The 18,456-nt window shown below is 41.6% G+C and overlaps 1 protein-coding gene across 1 annotated transcript; it reads left to right on the forward strand.

Annotated features, from left to right (window-relative positions):
• Positions 1-7,886: 7,886 nt before the first annotated feature.
• LOC118779467 (solute carrier family 45 member 3) lies at positions 7,887-17,507 on the forward strand. The gene is made up of 5 exons (XM_036531593.1): positions 7,887-7,963; positions 14,052-14,538; positions 14,912-15,712; positions 16,024-16,289; positions 17,043-17,507. The coding sequence occupies exons 2-5, from the start codon at positions 14,397-14,399 to the stop codon at positions 17,487-17,489; spliced, it is 1,656 nt and encodes a 551-aa protein (XP_036387486.1). The 5' UTR covers positions 7,887-7,963; positions 14,052-14,396; the 3' UTR covers positions 17,490-17,507.
• The last annotated feature ends 949 nt before the right edge of the window (positions 17,508-18,456 follow it).

Raw genomic sequence — 18,456 nt, forward strand, 5'->3', positions numbered from 1 at the left:
TGTGGAAGCTCAGGATGTGTGGTGTCAGAACCGTCCTTCATGTTACATGAAGGCCGATGCTAGCAAGTAAGTGCTGGCCAATTTGTACCTCTTAGTGTAAGATGTACAGCGTGAAGGTTCAGAGCCCTGTTGACCTCTGTGGTCGGGATGAACTCGGCTTAACATAACGTTCTTGCAATGTAGAGAGAACGTTATGTTTTGGCCGAGGACAAGATGAGTCCTGTCCAGTACACATCTGCTGTACTGTTTGTACAGCTTGTACATGGTCAGCAGCAGTCACAGTTATCCTTTCTGTTGTCCGCCATTTTGAATTTTGTGGACTCGTGGCTTGATTACAGAAAGCTCTACGCATCAAGGTCGAAACACAGCTACAACCAAGAATCTTGTAATTAATTGTTTAATGAAATGACCCAAAAATGTATTCTGTGATTTGTGTTTGATAGATGGATGGCGATTAGTCCATTGTGTCAGTTACAAATGGATCGATTGCCTTTCAGTGCATTTTGCTGTGTCTTCAGACTGTTTGGTAAACTAGCCAGGACTGTGTGGGCAGTGTTAGAAGGCAAGGTGTGTGATCCATACTTACCTTGAGCCTGCAGGCCCTCTTTTGAAGTGGCATACTGCTTCAGTGACTGTCAAATAAAACACATTCTGTGGCCCCCCCATACTCTCTTGCTGGAAGTCACGCCAGTGTTTTTCTTGTAGGCTTTGCACAGGTTATGTATTTGGGGGGCATGGGGTGGGGAGTGGGGGTGGTTGGGGTTCTCAAACTGCCTGGCATTGTATTTTCATTTTGCTTGTGCAATTTTTCATAATGTGCTCCAAAGCCTGATCATATCAGCTTTCTCCTCTGGTTTTGTCAAGCACTGTAAGCATTGCAGATGGTGAAGTATTTTCATTTATTATAAGACTTTCTCAAATTACCGTAGTCCTTCAGTTTTATGCATATAAATATATATATATATATATAATACAAGCCACATTTTGTACTCTGAAGCTAGCACCGTGACACTTGGATTTAACCTTCTACCATGAGCAGCCACTACCCCTTACATAGAGGTGGAGATTAGTGCCAGTGCTGTTGCTTGCTGTGAGCTGTGCTGTTTTTCAGAAGGAGCTCACAGCTGCAAGGAAATGTAGCTCATTTCCCGTTGGCAGCATTGACAAGGGACTGCCCATCGATGTTCAGCCGCTGCAATCTGATTGGAGGCTTGCATGGCACTGGTGTCCATCAGTGATGGAATGGAGACCCGCCGTCCCCAGAATGGTGACCTTTGTCCAAGACGAGGTGCTCTGGCTGCATGACCAATGCTGTGGTCAGTGCTCCGTTATCTGATGCACATTTTTATTTTTAACACTGAATATGGATCAGACCAAACGCTTTTCTTTTTTGAAAAATGTTTTTTTGAAACCAAGACCAAACAAATTTTTCAAGACCGAGACGCTTGAGATCAAGACCGCAACAAATAAGTAGTCAAGCCCAGAACCGAGGCCTGGTCTTAAGACTCCCATCAATGAGGCTTGTCTTTGTTTGCCTGGAAATGTGAAACTCTTCAAAAGATGACAAATATAATTAATGTCAGTCAATTTCAAATACGAAAAAGCTTGATTTCTGCAAACCTGGAGGAAAAAGAACTTTTCAGAACACTTTTTTTCCCTGCTCACAATGGTTAGTACTGAATAAGGGGCAGTAGATATGAACACTTGTTAATGGAATTTCCTTTCTCCAAGCCTGACAATTTGGGGTGGGATGGGGTGGTTCATTGTAAAGACATTGTACGCCGTTGTGATGAATGTGTACGTTTTCTTTTGTGTAGAAGCTAATGTAGTCCATGGGATACCTCTTGACTATTGCCAGAGAACAAACATTTCTAAATGTCCTGGAGAGAAACTCAGATTGGGTGCAGGGAGTCATGAAAAGAGATTAATTTCATGTGTGGGACAGGGAAACCCGTTTTATAAAGCTTTTAAATGAAACCATAAACATTGTGCTTAGTAATGGGATTTTCTTTCGAAACTGCCATTGTCTTTGGTTTAAAATGAAAGAAAAGAGAAATAAGCAGTTAATCTTTGTGTGTGCTGGCAATGTAACTGTAAGCCAATTGTGAGTCCTGCTGGTAAGGGTGGCAGAAAAAGCCTCTGTCAACGACGTCTAAAGGAGAACTGCTGAAGTGTTGCGCATGTTATGGAGAAGATGGAGGGGATTGCAATACGGTGGTCTTTAGTATTAATGATGACAATGATGTTGATGATGATTAATGGTTTCCCAGCTTCTAATAAAAGCAACCTACTTTTTATACTGCTTAAACTAGTTGTTTTGTGATGAACTGCCATGTACCCTGGATGTTTCCTTCAAGGAACTGCAGTAGCTTGCGCTCCGTGTCGCTGTGTCTGCAATAAATAATTCCGTATGAAATACCAACCAACCATTTTCTAATGTTGGCATAACTGACCGTCCACTTTGCCCGTGCACCCAGGTGGTTCCTCCATTGTGGCAAACCTGCACTCTGCCTCCACTCACCCACAAGGTGTCACTGTTTGTCAGTAGTTTCAAGGCACAACTTTCGGTCTCATTTTTCCTCAGTAAATGTCTATAATCATCGGTGTCGGTTCTCAGTAATGCTAAGCTGGACAGTGACAATCATGGTACTGCCATCACAGCACCATCATCAGACCGAAATGTTTGCCAAAGTACAATGTAGATTTGGTCCAAATGTGCAAGACATGTTGATAGATTTAAAGGTACCAACATTGTTTGCACTCTTTGAGCAGAATTACTTAACAATTACTTTAATTTTGGCCTTTATCCTTTTGGAATCCTGTCAATGAGAGTAGCATTGCAGCTTCAGCTGAACTTGTGTTTACTCGCCCCATTTAAAGCTGGAAGTGAAGAACGCTCTTTTAGGTTTCCCACCAGGGGTTTTGATCATGCACCATAGCTACAGATGGGGACTTTGGGTCTGAATTCATGAATCTCTCAGTAGACAACCTTGCTTCTGGAACACAGCAGATGTCTGGTGTTTAAGACATCTGAAGTGGTGATTACATATTTGGTTGAATTTTTAGACCATATGTAGGTGGTCAAGATGTGCCGTTTCACTGGCAGAGAAACTAAAAAATATCTGGGGTTGTTGACCACCAGCTACAGGAGTTTCTGCCCCGGCCACTCATAAGCCCAACAGCGGTCAAAGAGACATGCTCCAGGTGTACAAGGGCTGTCAAGTATGCACTTCTGAAAAGGATTTTGAACTGAGTCTCTTTCTGCTTTTGTGGCCTGTAATTTGCAGTTGCTTGGTAACAAGTTTTTATGGCATCGTTCTCAGAGCTGAGGTGGGGGGGAGGGACTCAGATGACCCTGGATCTGTAGTGGCCTGTAACTAACCATCTCCATCTACATTATGTATTTGCTTAGCAGAGGATCATATATTTGTCCAGCTGATGTCCTGCTTCAGGGTGACTTGCAGTAAGTAGTTCACATTTTACATGTTCATTTGTACAGCTGGATGCTTCCTGGAGCAGTTGAGGCGAAGTACCCAGGATGCATCCACAGTGCCACACCTGCAGCCATCTGCTTATGATGGCAGATCCGTCAGAGCCACGCTGCACTGTCAACACCACTCCTTAGCGTCTTAACTGCCCTATTCTACACCTATTCCTCAGAGCCTGTTGTCTATAAATTTGCAGAAGTGAAATTGCTGAACATGTGAGATGTCAAGCCACAGGACGTGCATACCGGCCAGCTGGCCACACTCAGGAATTTTTCAGTGCAGCACGTCTCAGCTGTGTTTCTCTTTGCTGGGCGAGTAACTGGCACGGCTGTAAACTTTGGCCATGTCCACATCCACCTGAAATTTTGTGGAGCTTGATCCCTTTGACACACAGTCGCTGGAAATTGCTTTGGCATTTGTGTTAATCCTCCGGACAGAAGATTAGGTGTATAGCTCTTTCACGTCATAAACTGCTGAACATATGGTAAGAAACCCTGAGGTGCTGCTTTTGGGGTGTAAATAACAAAGTTCATTTAGAAGGCGCTGTGGAGGAGGGGGTCCTGTTCAATTTTATGCCTTACCAGCACACACACACACCACTCCACTGTATGATGATAAAAATGTGTATATTTTTATGGCATGTCCATTTACAAAATTCTGGTATAAGAAGAGCTACTTAGGATTGTTAGGATTACTGCATGTAGTTTGGCACCATATCTTTTTTCTTAATGCTGTCGATCAAAGCACGTACTGCAAGGGTGGCGCTTGGTGTGGTTCTGCTATGCGCACAGGAAACACAGGAGTCCTGTCTTAGCATCAGAAAAGCAGTCGCGTGATCAAATGCGAGCAGGCAACGAGAACACAAAACGCATTACCCAACCCCCCCATCTTAGAAGTACTTTTTTCAATTTCCCGATGTAATAAATGCCTTTCCAACGTGAAACAAACCAACGAAAATGTGTACACGTATTCTTTCGCTTATTTTAGTGACCCACTCTATATGTCATATTTTCACAAAAACATAAAATAATTTTGATATAGTCTAGCATTTCCTGTGTTTTGTAAACCGAATGATGTAGTTTCCAGTTAATCTCAATATTTCCATAATAAATTCATTTCAATTGATCGCATTTATTATAAATTATAAAATTGGAGTAACTGAGTTAAAACTGCGCAAAGTTGGATTGTGTGTTAAATGCAAATAGCTCTTCAAATTTGGTCCCATTGTGTTAGAGGGAGGAGTTCGTAGTTACACATTAATCTGTCTCTGAGGCAAGTTTCAGTGAAGCCCGCAGATTCTTCCGCAGATAGAATTGTCTGCCGCGTCTACGCCAGACTTCACGCGAAACGGCGAAACGTTGTCCAAGGTAATTGTTGGTTCTTTTGGATTTACTGTACATTTACCTACAGTTCGTGGAAGCGCATATTTAATGTCAGCGTTGTGAAGCCTTCTTTATAACACATTTTTTTAAGTGGGACCAATAAGTAAAACAGTGCCCGGTATACAAATTAGTAAATGTAGCGCTGATGTAAATTAAAAATCAGTAACTTAATATGGGTCAATTTAAGACAGTCAGAAACTAAAGTGTCTTCTGTGAAACTGAAATTAGAGGGTAATGCATGTTGTACAAAGAATTGCGATGGTAACCAAAAGCTTCCATAGATACGAGCTGATGCGCTTTAACACATTAACGTACGCGGAAGCGTGTTATTCCAGAGGTTTCCAGCATACGGTTTCAAAGAGGCAACCTTAAGACGTTTCATGGGTGTGTAGTCAAACTTTTGTGACTGACGTCACGAAATGTCATCATAATTGCATGGGGACCAGGGAGAGTACCGTTTTCTTTCAGGATCTGTCCCGATTTTCTTCCCTTTGGCGTAAACTCCAAGATAGTCCTTCAGCAGTGGACCTGTGCATGCACATCAATTTCACTTACGTTCTACTCTTCATGAAGGCTGGTGTTTATTAAAATTAGTTGTTTCTGTTTGTACAACAGCGGTGCCTGCTTTGCGTTAGACCTCTTCCAACAATAAGAATAATACATTGTTTTGAATACAATAAATAGAATACAAGAGTTCAACAGAAGTCAACAAAGCATGAAAATTGTTAATGAAAATGAGACACTGCTTTAATTCAGTCATTCACTTTTAAGATTAGGACTCGCAGGACTCATCTTGTTTCAGTGAGCTGTAAACCAGAGAAAGTTTCCATTCTGATGGAAAGAATAACAATCCCCTGTGTGGTCTGATAGTCAAGGTTGCTCTTGGGCATTTCACTAAGATCCCTAAATTCCAGTGTGTCCTGAAATGGCCCTCCATCCACCGCCACGTTTTTTTTTTTGTTTTTTTTTTTTTTTTTTTTCTTTCTATGGTTTCAAATCTTTTTGTGCATATTTATCTGCCACAATCTGTCTGTGCATGCAGTTGTGAAGGGGGACATCTGTTCATCGTTAATAAGATGCCCCTTTAATCTATTTCTCATATGAATTTATTAAAGCTGTGGCTGTGCAAGGACTGACATGATGTTTTTTTTTATTTTCAAAATCGGTCCTCTCTGTTGCCACGGTAACGCAGCCTCAGCAGGTGTTCGATCCGGATATGATTCCCAGGTTTAATAGCAGTCTGGGTAAACAAGGAGCCGCAGTAATTGCCAATCGGCTATTGATTGACAGGTCATGGTTTTAGGTATCATGCAGTCAGTCTTGCAACTCAGTACATCTCATAATAATATTTCATCTGGCCTTATTTTCCACAGATAAGTATGCATTTTGGCTTTGGAATGAAAAAGACCACATTGATTCTCAGTTGTCATTGCAATGAACAGATGGCATGTGAAAAAACAATTGACTTGTTGAAATTTGTGCTACATGATTTCAATGTGGACGCCTAGTTAACACGTCCACAACAATCTTTCAGCATTTATGAAATATTGCAGAATATTATCACAACTGTCACTTGAATTGGAATTTCTGAGAAGGTTGAACTTTTGTGGGGCAGCATCCCACTGATTAGTATTGTAGAATCAGCTGTGAGATTTGTATCCAGCATGTTTAATCATACTGTTTTAATATGAGTTATTTTTGATATCATATCCCAAAGGCCTACTGATATGTCTGTTTATTTTGTTATTAAGCCTTGGGGCTTGCATTGCATTTATCCCCAGCATGTCATATCAATGCCGAAAGAGTGTTACATGTTCACTAGGTAAATATTAACTTAGATTTTCATTTAGCCCACTTCTCCACATCATTTCCCATGAAGTCCACACATGAAGGCCTACTCCCACTGAAGCTAGGGCGTGTAAGCATAAAAGTCGGACTCTGTTTTTTGGGGTATGTCAGTTCAGTCAATTTTTTGCCTCAATAAGAGGAGGAAATAAGGTGGCAAACGGTGTTCGATTAGTGCAAAGCCTTTTCCCGCAAGCCAAGCATTGCTTCCTGCAAAAATTATTATGAGCTGTTAACTTTTTACCAAAATGTGATGTTTTCCAAGGCTGTTTTTTTTTATTATTTTCTTTAAAAAGGGTACCTGGAGAATTGACATGTCCAGGCCCTGCAAAGCCTTTAATCACTGTGTTGTGTCAACCTCTCTCCAGGATGTTTGAGTCAGCCCTGAAACCTGTTTCACAGCAAACCATAGCTCTGTGCTTTTTGTTTCCCAGTTAACTGCTCTGCTGACTGTGTGTGTGCGCTGTAATGCACGCATGCTCATGTGGTCAGCCCTCTCCCTGGTGGTGTTTCCGTATCAGTTGTCACCAAATGTGTTATCATCTATCAAAATTAGGTTGCAGTTGATGAACAGCAAAGGCGATGCTTGGGTGAATTGGCTTGTCTGTCATTTGATTTTTAATAACCCACTGAAATTTAGCCTAGGTCAAGGCATTTGCTTTTCATGAAAATGAAATTAATGAAAATAAATACCACAAATATCTGAAATACATAAATAAAACATCTACCGATGAAGTCATTCATTAAAAAAAAAACTTTTTTTTAAAATTATTGAATGGAAAAAAATTCCTGGTACACAGCACGTACGTAGTATGACTCAGTGAACAGTGACGCAGTCTTAAAGACTCATCTCGCCGAGGGTATATCAAAACTGGATGTGAGAATGCGAGAGAAAGAGGCACCACCCCCACTCCCTACACACGCACTGTACAGAAATATGCTACAGTGACAGCCTAACCCATCCCACTTCATTTTCTAAAGGTGTGCATCGGGAATGTTGAAAATCAAGTTCCAAACATCAGTCATGCCCTCAGTACCGGCTCCCCATTGGTTCTGGCTAATACGTAGCTCTGCCCATTTTACCACGTTGCTCTTTTGGCTCCACCTCTTCCCACATCCTGGATACACCTTTCAGTTCCCAGTGGCATGAACATTTATTCATTGTTGGTTTCTTCCACAGTCAAGATAATACGTTTCAGGACAGTCAAACTTGATTCCTGGTTCAGAGAGGAATTGAAGCATCTAAAGGTTGGGACAGTCTATATTTATTTCTCTAAACATGTATTAAGATACTGTATAACTAAGAATTAGCAGTCTCTGGTAGGCAAATGGTGCAACATTACATGTATTTTAGTCATCTGACAAGTGACAATCCATAATTAAAATTGATATAATTGATGAGTGAATTTTTAAATCTACCACCAAGAAGCTATCCATTAAATACAGTACATACATATATGGTACACACATAAGTACATATTCTTCATATTAATAAGTTATTGATCATTAAGTTGAATATGAACTTTCAACAATTCATGTTACAGCAGTTGGGGAAAATGTATATTTTAAGGCTCGAAAGTTGTTGTTTCTTGTTTATTGTATCAGTAACGTGCACACTCCCAATGTTTCAAATTCAACTTTCCTAAAAAAAAAAAAAAATTAGAAAACAGTCATATAAATCATATTGAAGTTATGTTGATCCTCTTGTCTGATGGCCATACATCCTGAAAATGTAAATTGAAAATTACTGAAGATATCAGTTGTCATGGTTGGTATATTGAAAGGATTCCCCAGAACATTTGATATGCATCACACTTGGTTTTTACTGTCTTTATTTTGCTGGGTATTATGTATAAATATAATTTCAAGCAAAAGTGTGAGTGGAGGTAAGTGTCTGTGATGTGCACCCTATCACTGACATTTCATGATAACGGGCTGCAAGCAGTTGTAAGCTTGCTCTCTGAGTGGAGGAGACAGGATGTTTTAAGGTGCGTAATAATGACGTATGCTTCTGCTCTGTGTCCAAATTGAGATTCCACTTATGTGGGGGTCCTGGAGGGGCTAGTCACCTCTAAACGAGGAGGAAGGTTCTAGCCTTTTTTTCTGTTTTTTTGGCATGCAGTGAAAATGTTAAATATAGCCAGTCAACAGCTACAGTCTTATAGTGAGGCCACTAAATTTTACTGCTACAGCACTTGTAGTGTGAAATTTAACAAGTTTTATTTTTTTGCCTTGTGCGTAGCTTGTGGTACTGCCTGTTTCTGCTTTCACCTGCTGTACGTGACAGCATACTTGGACAGGGTGCTTCCCAAATCAACACTGTCATAGAAGCATTTTGAATTGTCTACTTGACTTTTAAATGCATTTTAAAACAACTCTGAATATTTCTGCTCAGTATGAAAGACTGGTGTAACATGTCTCAAAAATGCTTCTTTAAATTCCAGTTCATGACTCCTATTTAGACAGAGAAAAGGGGAAATCTATCATGTTCTCATAAATTTCTTTATGTGCTCTGTGTGCATGTGCTTCAGGTGCACAGTATGCTGTATGCATTTTTTAGGCTGGTACTGAGCTAGTGTGCATGTCCAAGTGACATCAGGTAGTCTAGTCTCCAGTTGGTGAGGCCTCTGCTTTTTGCTTTTTTAACTGTAAGTCAACACAGAGTTGTTGATGTGGAAAATGTGTTCAGAATAAAAATGGTACAGCCTATGTACATGAAAGTTTACAGTAAGCTCTCGGCAAGGCATTCGTCTTGAGTGCAGGCTGAGCCCTACCATCCAGTTTCGATTCCATCATTTTATCATTACACATCCCACAATATTATTGCACACTTTATGACTACATTGCTCAAATTAAATTGCATGCAAGACAGATTCCAGTGGAAATCAAACATTTTGATTTGATACCCTGTTTGGGTAGCTTTTATATGTCCTGTTAAATACATTGTGGAGTTAACATTGCATACTTTGGGGGAAATGCATAAGCATACCATTAAACTCATTTGAAATGAGATTTCCATGAAACCTAATGCCTAGAGATCAGTAGCCATTAGTCTTCTTTTGTAGGTGAGAAAATACCAGCCCTTCAGGGGAGGGAGCTGCCCCTATTTGGGTCATATGAAAATGAGGCAACTTCAGAACAAAAAGCAGTTTTCATGTTTTTCCACTAGAGCTCAGTGCTCACTGTCAGTGGCAAATATTTGTTAAATCAAAACTGACTTGAGAATTTTGCCAGCGTTACTTCAGATACATCACAGAAGCTCTATTCCAACGGAAGTCTACACTATGGTCGCTCTTTTTTGTCAGGCAACTTGATCCTGCAGTTTATCATTTTAGCAAGGAATGTACATTCTTTTTTCCGTCCCCATTGCTCTCTTGCAATCGAATCAATAATACAGTAGTAACTTCCATAATAATAATAATAATAATAATAATAATATACATAAGGGAACACAGTACTTTGGCTTTGTAGAGTTTTGGGGTGTATATTAGATGGTAAATATGTTAGTGCCTTATGTTATCATAAATACACTGAACACTGAGCTTTGAATTGAATTTCATCTGACCTGATCAACATTTCATGCAATATTACAAATGTGTTCCTTATTAATCTTTTGTTTGAGTTGGCAGCCGAGAGAGGTAGACAGAGGACACACCTGAGTTTGCATATTGGAAAAAGGTAAAAGTTTAGCCTTCCTCTGTTGCACAGGTGTTCCCAAGGAGCAAAAAGTAACCATGATTCTAGAAATTATGTGCTCTATTCTCCAATACATGCCACCTTGTAATGGTTAACTTCTGGTGACCATACAGTTCAGTCCTGTATTTAATCATCTTGAAATCATGCCTATCAAATCTAAATCCCCAAACCTCAGGTGTCTGGGCAGGACAGTGTGTCAGATGTGCGAGTTAAACTAGACGGTTAATGGTGTTTCATAGAATCTGTACATTTCCTTTGGTTGGCATATATAAACAATACGAGGCAACCTGCTGCTTCTGTATGAGAGGTCTTTGCAACAGGAACTTTGAAAGAGGTCCAGGATGTGGCAGAATTCAGTTTTGTAACTGAAAGGTTACAAACTTCTCTTGAAGTGTTTAACGTTTGACTAACAAGTTTTCTGCACTACCACGAAGGAGTACTAGTAGAGAAACCTGATTCCTTCTTTTCCCTTTTTTCCGCTGATCTCGTTCTGAACCAGTGACGTCATTTCTCGACATTGACGGCAAGAGGGAGACACGGTTTCCTCATGCTTGCTTTGGGAAACGGTTACTGTATATGAGATTTCTCACTGAATTTTCGGATGTAGTGAGTCAGCATGGGTCTGCGTTGGTGTGCGACTTATTCAAGGGATTTCAACATACGATTCAAACTGGCATTTTGTCTGTGCGTAAAACTACCACAACCGTTCATGTTCAGTTTCTTAGATCAGTGTTTCTCGGTCTTTTTTCTGCAGCGGCACACTGTTCATAAAAGCCCGTGGCATACCTTTACGACCCCAACCATTAAAACTTCATACACTCCCCGCATTGCTTGGTATTGCGACTATAACAGCACTTAACTTCAAGTGAGAAGTAGTTTTGGTAAAGGGTGCAGCTACGTTGATAGACTGAAACGCGATTTCGGAATCTGAACGAAACATAGGTGGTTTTGTTAATCGAATTATTTATTTGGGAAAAGTTCCACATCACACTTTTAAAAGCACACTCAGCCCTCTCCTCTTCCGTTTTTGACAAGCTAAAGAGGGGCAGGCAAAAGAACGACACTATTAGATTGATTACTGGTGAATTAGCTTTCGCATAGCCCACGTGAAAATGAAAGGTCATCTCATCTGTTGTTCCAGGAATAAATGACTCCTAAATTGAAAGTTGACTCTACAGCTTGCATGAATTAAATTATACAAAGGAACCTTAGTGTCTAAGATATTTTTATTGAATAAGTGGAGCAAGGACCAAAGAGAAAAAAGGTGAATTAACATCATGTTATTTAATATGGGTCTTGGCATTAGGTTTCACTAGGTAATGAAATTCACTTCAAATTTCAACTTCAATTTTCTCCCCAAATCAGTTTGGGCAGTTACCATAGCCAATGATGTTCAACTCTGTTATGCAAGTTAAATGTTTGTTCAGATTGAATGGGGCAGTATATCTACCAAGTATTCCGTTCTGACATGACTATTATAAGATATATGTAGTTTTGTGTATAGATATTATCTATGCAGAATTATTACTTTTTTAAGTCACCTCATTATTAACATTTCTCTGTCAGCTGAGAATTGATAATCAATTTATTCTCTTTTCTGCTGCAGCTGTTCTGAGAGCTAACTTTGTTCCTAAAATATTTTATGTATCACGACTCATGTAAAGTTTAATAAGGGTAAATAATATTGTTGGATTTGACAGCATTATTTATTTGTGTCTTTCTTCAAGGGCCCATATCATATTTTGTATAACTGTGGTGTACTACAAGTCTATTAAACTCTCTCTCTATTCTCATGCAGGTCCAGTGAAAAGAGTGCAGTGACAAGAATTTTATTGTGGGTGGATAGGAAGGAATGATTGATTTCCACATTCACAGTTCCTTATTCACAAGAGCAGAGTGCTTGATTGAACCACTCCATATTTCAGAAACCTCTTACATCATATGGTTACAAGAAACAGTGTTGAATTTGTGTGGTTTAACATACAAGCAAAATATGAAAAGAAATTTCTTCATCCACAATGTTCAAAAAAAGTCTGATTTAGCTTTCTTTAAGGTCTTTAAAGCAAATTATTTCAACTTGACTGTAACATTTTGCCCTCCAGCTATAGTGTGAACCTCTGAAGAGCTCTTTGGCTGAGCATTGTAATTGGGAGCAGCTGTTTACAGCCTTCTGCCCCCACACTGGATGCATGCACTCATAATGATGTTATGATTAGACATGCAATTAAAGTGTTATTAAATAACCCATTGTGTGTGTCCCTGTGGTGGTAGTGTGTGTATGTGTGTGGGAAGATGTATTGCTTCATCCATCTAAAATGGAGTAAGAAATCGGTTGGCCATGTTGTTAATATGGGTGCACTGATTTCCGCTAGCATTAAATAAACATCCAAGATCCCACAATATTTGCTTATCAAAATATTTATAACATCGAATGGAAACCCTGCCAGGGGTGTAAGTGGAACAGTATTTATCAGATGTCAGAATAATCCCTATTTGGGGCTGCTGTGGGTCTTTATGTGTGTCAGCTAATATTTTACACATCAATTCCTTGTTTTTATTTAAGGTTAAAGTACATGGAGATGTTATAGTTTCCATGGTTTGCTTTAATGGCAAAGCTGTCATGAGGATGAAAGCACAGCACAGATGTGATTTTTTATCGCTTATAATTGATGTAAGATTCTAAAAATACTTCTTCCAAAATCATACCAACTTCTAGTTCAAAACATATCCACTGACTGTCAGGGATGTGAAACTAGGCTTGGCTTGGTATAGTTCACACAGCTCAACGAAGACATGTCCATATGTTTTAATGATTTCCAGTGTCATATTAGATTTACCATAATGCAATATATAATAGAACATTTCTATAGAGTTTAGTTTTAGTTCATATTTCAATAGCCTCAAATGATAATGCCATCATGCCTGTTTTCTAAGGCAGTGTAATTAAATGATAATTTTATTGTACTTGATCTTTAAAGTGCTCACAGAGGCTACTTTTCTTGTTTATCAAGGCAAACGAGTAGATGACTGAACCCACTCAATGAAATTTGGGCCTATACTGCAAGCAGATTTAAAATATTATTTGCACCTTACATTTTTTTTCCTTGTGTCAGATGAAATTAATTGTTATTTTGTGCCATGTGTAAGTATTACTAGAGCAATGAAATCACCTTGTGCGCTTGGTGTTAAATATTCCTGAAATTCTGCTGTGTGGTGCAGTTAGCTATTCTCCTCCAATAAGTGTTTACTCACTGGGGAAATTTGAAGAGCTAAGAGACTTCACATGTTGGTTTATGCAGCAATGTGGCCACTGAATTTATTGATTTAGCTACGTGTAATATTGGAAGTTCACTTTGGGGATCATGAATTTTTGATTTAAAAAATGATATGAAAAAAAACAGCATTAAAATTGTAACACTAAATAACTGAAGTTAATTGAACCAATATTTTGCTAATGCACAAATCTTGTCATCTTTTTAACTAAACACAGCTACATTTGTTCATTTTCCTGAATCATTGGATAAATTCATCATAAATAAAAGTGTTCAGTACAAGGCTGGCTATTTTATTTATGGGGCTGTTTTGAAGAGTTCACAAAGATGGTGCTCATTTTGTTTTCTCTTTTTTTCTTTATTTACAGATACTGTTATATTTGTGGAATGTAAAATTATTCTTAGAAACTCATAGGACAGTGTAACCATGGAAACCAAACAAATGGAGAAATGGAAATCTTGGGAGTAAAACTGTGAGAGTCCAGTTGCCCTCCCCAGCAAACACTCCATCAGATCTCCTGACCTGGACAGAACGGCACTCCAAAAGAACCATGGGAAATAAGCACTCTGGCTCTTGGTCAAATCCTCATTGCCCCAGCCAGCTTTTAGGATTTACAATACATTGTAGGACTACCCTCTACACAGTGGTTGTGTAGCCCCTGTCTTGCATTCTGTGACAAGGGAGAGCAGACAGGCAAACAGAGCATTTTGCCATGTGGGCCAGGGTGGCTCAGCTGATTCTGGTCAATGTACTGACCTGTGGGCTGGAGATCTGCATGGCTGCTGGGACCATCTACATCCCACCCCTGCTGCTGGAGTCTGGCATGGAGGAGCGCTTCATGACCATGGTGCTGGGTGAGTTCACAGACAGAGCTTTTGACAGAAGGGCTGATGGGTAGTGAAGTCCTGTTTTCTTCAGATATGTTCCAGAATTTCCACCTCCAGTTAGGTCCTCTACAGAATGTTTTTTTGGCGTTTTGCTTGTCTAATGGGAGCTCCACACACCTCTTTCATGTGTTTCTCTTAGCACATTTAGATATCCTTTTTAAGTGGTCACAAAGGCCAGACTTCTTATTCATACCCGTACAAACCGAAGCACATGTTTTTGAGTCATTCTGAAGTTATGTAGCTAAAATATGAAAGTAGTGCAAATGGGATAATGCTTCCTAGGTGGGGTGTTCACAAACCACAGGAAAAAAAATCCTGATTTCACTTTCATTGGTGTCAGGCGTGGGACCGGTGCTAGGGGTGGTTTTTGTGCCCATGATTGGCTCCGCCAGCGACAGGTGGAGTGGGCGTTTCGGGCGCCGACGGCCCTTCATCTGGGCGCTCTGCGTTGGCGTGCTGCTCAGTCTGCTGATCATCCCCCACGCCTCGAGCATCGCCGCCCTGCTGGCGTCACGCCCCCGCCAGCTGGAGCTGCTGCTGCTGGTGTCCGGGATCTGCCTGATAGACTTCTGCGGCCAGGCCTGCTTCACGCCCCTGGAGGCCCTGGTGTCCGACCTCTTCCCCGGCGAGGAGGAGAGCCGGCAGGCCTTCTCCATCTACTCCTTCATGATCAGCCTGGGCGGCTGCGTGGGCTACCTCCTGCCCACTGTGGACTGGCACACCGGCTCCCTGGCTGTCCTGTTGGGCGGACAGGAGCCCTTCATCTATGCCCTGCTCACCCTCATATTTCTCCTCTCCCTGCTGACCACGGCCTTCATCTCAGAAGAGCAGGGAGTAGGGGAGGTGTCCAATAAGAGGCTAAGTTCCACCACTAGCGTCGCCCCCAAGTCCAGCCGGTGCTGTCCCCGCCCCCAGCACCTCCGCCTGGTCGTGAAGGGCTGCCTCTCCCTGCTGCCGCGTCTGTATGAAATGTACAGGCATGTGCCTCTGGTCATCCGCCGGCTCTTCGTGGCTGAGCTGTGCAGCTGGATGGCGCTCATGTCCTTCTTGCTCTTCTACACGGACTTTGTAGGGGAGGCACTGTTCCACGGGGTGCCCACTGCCCAACCAGGCACTGAGGAGAGACTCCACTATGACGAGGGTACGGCCCTTTAAAAAGGGTGTGGATCTGTTATTTGGGTGTGGTTCCATGAATTGGGTGTGGGTCTTTATATTAGGTGGGATTATGTGAATTAAGTGAATTAATCACTCTGGGAATTGGGTGTCGCTGACTTATTCTTGTGTTCTTTTCATTAATGACTTCACAAGAGGAATTGTTATTTGCAAGAAGTTTATTGCCCTATGCCTGCTCTGCTCTGGTTTTCAGCCAATCAGAAACAAATAGGATGCTGATAATGATGATGAATGTCATATCAAAACAGTGACAGTGGCTGCCCCCTTGTGTGTTGCCAGGTGTGCGGATGGGCAGCCTGGGTCTCTTCCTGCAGTGCGTCACCTCGCTGGTGTTCTCCCTGCTGATGGACAGGCTGGTGGCGCGGGTGGGCATGCGGGCCATCTACCTCAGCAGCATGGTCCTGCTGGCGCTGGCCACCTCGGTGATGACCGTATCCCGCAGCCTGCCCCTGGTCACCCTCATGGCCGCCGCCACCGGCTACACCTTCTGCACCCTGCAGATCCTGCCCTACGCCCTCACCTGCCTCTACCACTCCGACAAGCAGGTGAGCGCTCTGCTACAGCGTACCAAGCACTGTGGGAACAAACAGGACTGGCCAACATTTGAGGCATGAGTTACAGTTGTGGGCAACGTTGCGGCGCAGTGGTTAATGAACTGGGTTTGTAACCAGAAAATAGCTGTCTGGAATCTTGTGTGGGCCACTGCTGTCATACCATAAACAACTCATGCATCATGCTTGATTTATCATTTGTCCAATAGTGTAAGTGGATAGTATGTAAAGAAATACAGGCTGTGTGATCCTCACTAGGCTGCATTTGCTAAACACAAAATACAGTTCTTTTGTAGACTACGTCAGCCTTTTAACAACCAATGTTGTCCAGCCTTGACCAGTTTTGGTTAAACACATCTAATTTTGTCAGGGTTTCACTCAGTCTTATATCTTATCACCTTAAATTTTTGATGTAACCAAAACAAATGACCCAACGGAACCACTTGCTGGAAAGTTGGAAAACCTGCTGAAATGTTGATTTGTGTTGTAATAATCTTGCACTAGTTAGATAGACTCAAATACTGTGTTTGTGTTTCAGATTACAAGAGTTCAGTTTCTCTTCCAAACACATCATTAGCATTAAACTTCTGTTAGATATGCATGTGGATGGATGCCTGTAAGGTAAACTACTGATCACGGTAGATAGATAACAGCCCTAGGTGCATTTTAAACCACACAAACGAGAGAGTATTTATTCAAATGAGAAAATGTAACAAATACAATGGAAAATTGCATTCCTTCTTTCAGGTGTTTTTTGCTTGTTCCAAGTCACTGCCTTCGCTGGATAAAAAGAGAGCGGAGAAGATGATGCTGCCCCCTGGTGCCATCACGCAGCACTACAGCAACGGACATCCTGGTGGAATGGCAGGCCCTGGGACCTCGCCGAAAGGGCTGGCCGCTGCCCCGTCCCTGGGCCTGTACGTTTCCCTGCCCATGGACAGCCTCCTTGTGCCTCCGCCCATCCCTCCGGTCCCGCCCAGAGGCATGTGCTTGGACATGGCGATCCTGGACAGCGCCTACCTGCTGTCCCAGGTGCTACCCTCTCTCTGCATGGGCTTCATTGTCCACCTCACGGGCAGTGTCACGGCCTACATGGCCTGCGCCTCCGCCTTCAGCCTGCTCGCCATCTACTTCTCCAGCAGGGTGATCTTCGACAGGGGCGACCTGAATGGCTGCTTGAGCCTCAGCACTTGACAGCAAGATGACCTACCTATGAACCCATATTTCTGCATTGTCTTTGTCTTTCTTTTAAACAGAAAGTCAATGGATTAATTAGACTGTACACTGTCTACACTTAAATTGACCGTATGCAATAGACTTGAAAATTGAACACTTAAAAATGAATTGCACTGCTGTAAATCAGAGCATCTTTAGGTGTCAGAAAAGAGAGTTAAGGCAGAGAAGGCAGAGAATGTACAAATTTTACACACACTGGAATTCAGGGTGATTCACAATTTGACCACAGGATTTTTTTTTGAGAGGAAGTTCAGGTAGAGTAGCGTATACCACCAGAGGGTGGCACCTGAGATTGGAAACCAGTGTCAGCATGAGCTGCAGGGTTTACTGTGCATAAGCAAAGGTGGTTTTGTAATGTTGAGTGCACAACTTTGTTTTTCTAGCTTTAGAAATATTGCTGTGAGCGAGAGTGATGGGCCAGCTTAAAGTTAAACAGATTTGCACTCTCAGTGACGCTGACTGCTGCAGCTGTGGTTAATGTTGTGGTCTAACGGTTAAAGAACTGGCTTTGTAATAGTGCAAAAACAGTTGCTTGTTCAGCTCCCCGGGGCGGTGGGCACAACTGTGCTTGTAGTCTGTAGCAATAGGCTTAACCTGAACTGCCATGGCAAATATGTGTGTAATCTCTGTGTGCTACAACAGTTTGCTTTTTTGCTGTTAATACAGAGGTCACCTGAACATTGAAGAGGCTGTTTTACCATGGTGAAAATGAATTCAGATGGCTTTTTCAGTGCCACAGAAATGAACGCACAAAGAAAAGCTTGGTTATGTTCACCTGTGCTCATTCCTCATGTGTTTCTCCTGGTGATTCATTCAGCAAAAGTGTATGCCTCTGTGTGCCTATTCTTGGCAGCCGTTTCACATTAAGTCCTACCTCTGTGTTTACATGGGAGTCTGTAAAGGCAATCCAATTTTATCTACTGAA

Source organism: Megalops cyprinoides, chromosome 6, assembly GCF_013368585.1.
Source record: "Megalops cyprinoides isolate fMegCyp1 chromosome 6, fMegCyp1.pri, whole genome shotgun sequence".
Classification (NCBI taxonomy): domain Eukaryota; kingdom Metazoa; phylum Chordata; class Actinopteri; order Elopiformes; family Megalopidae; genus Megalops; species Megalops cyprinoides.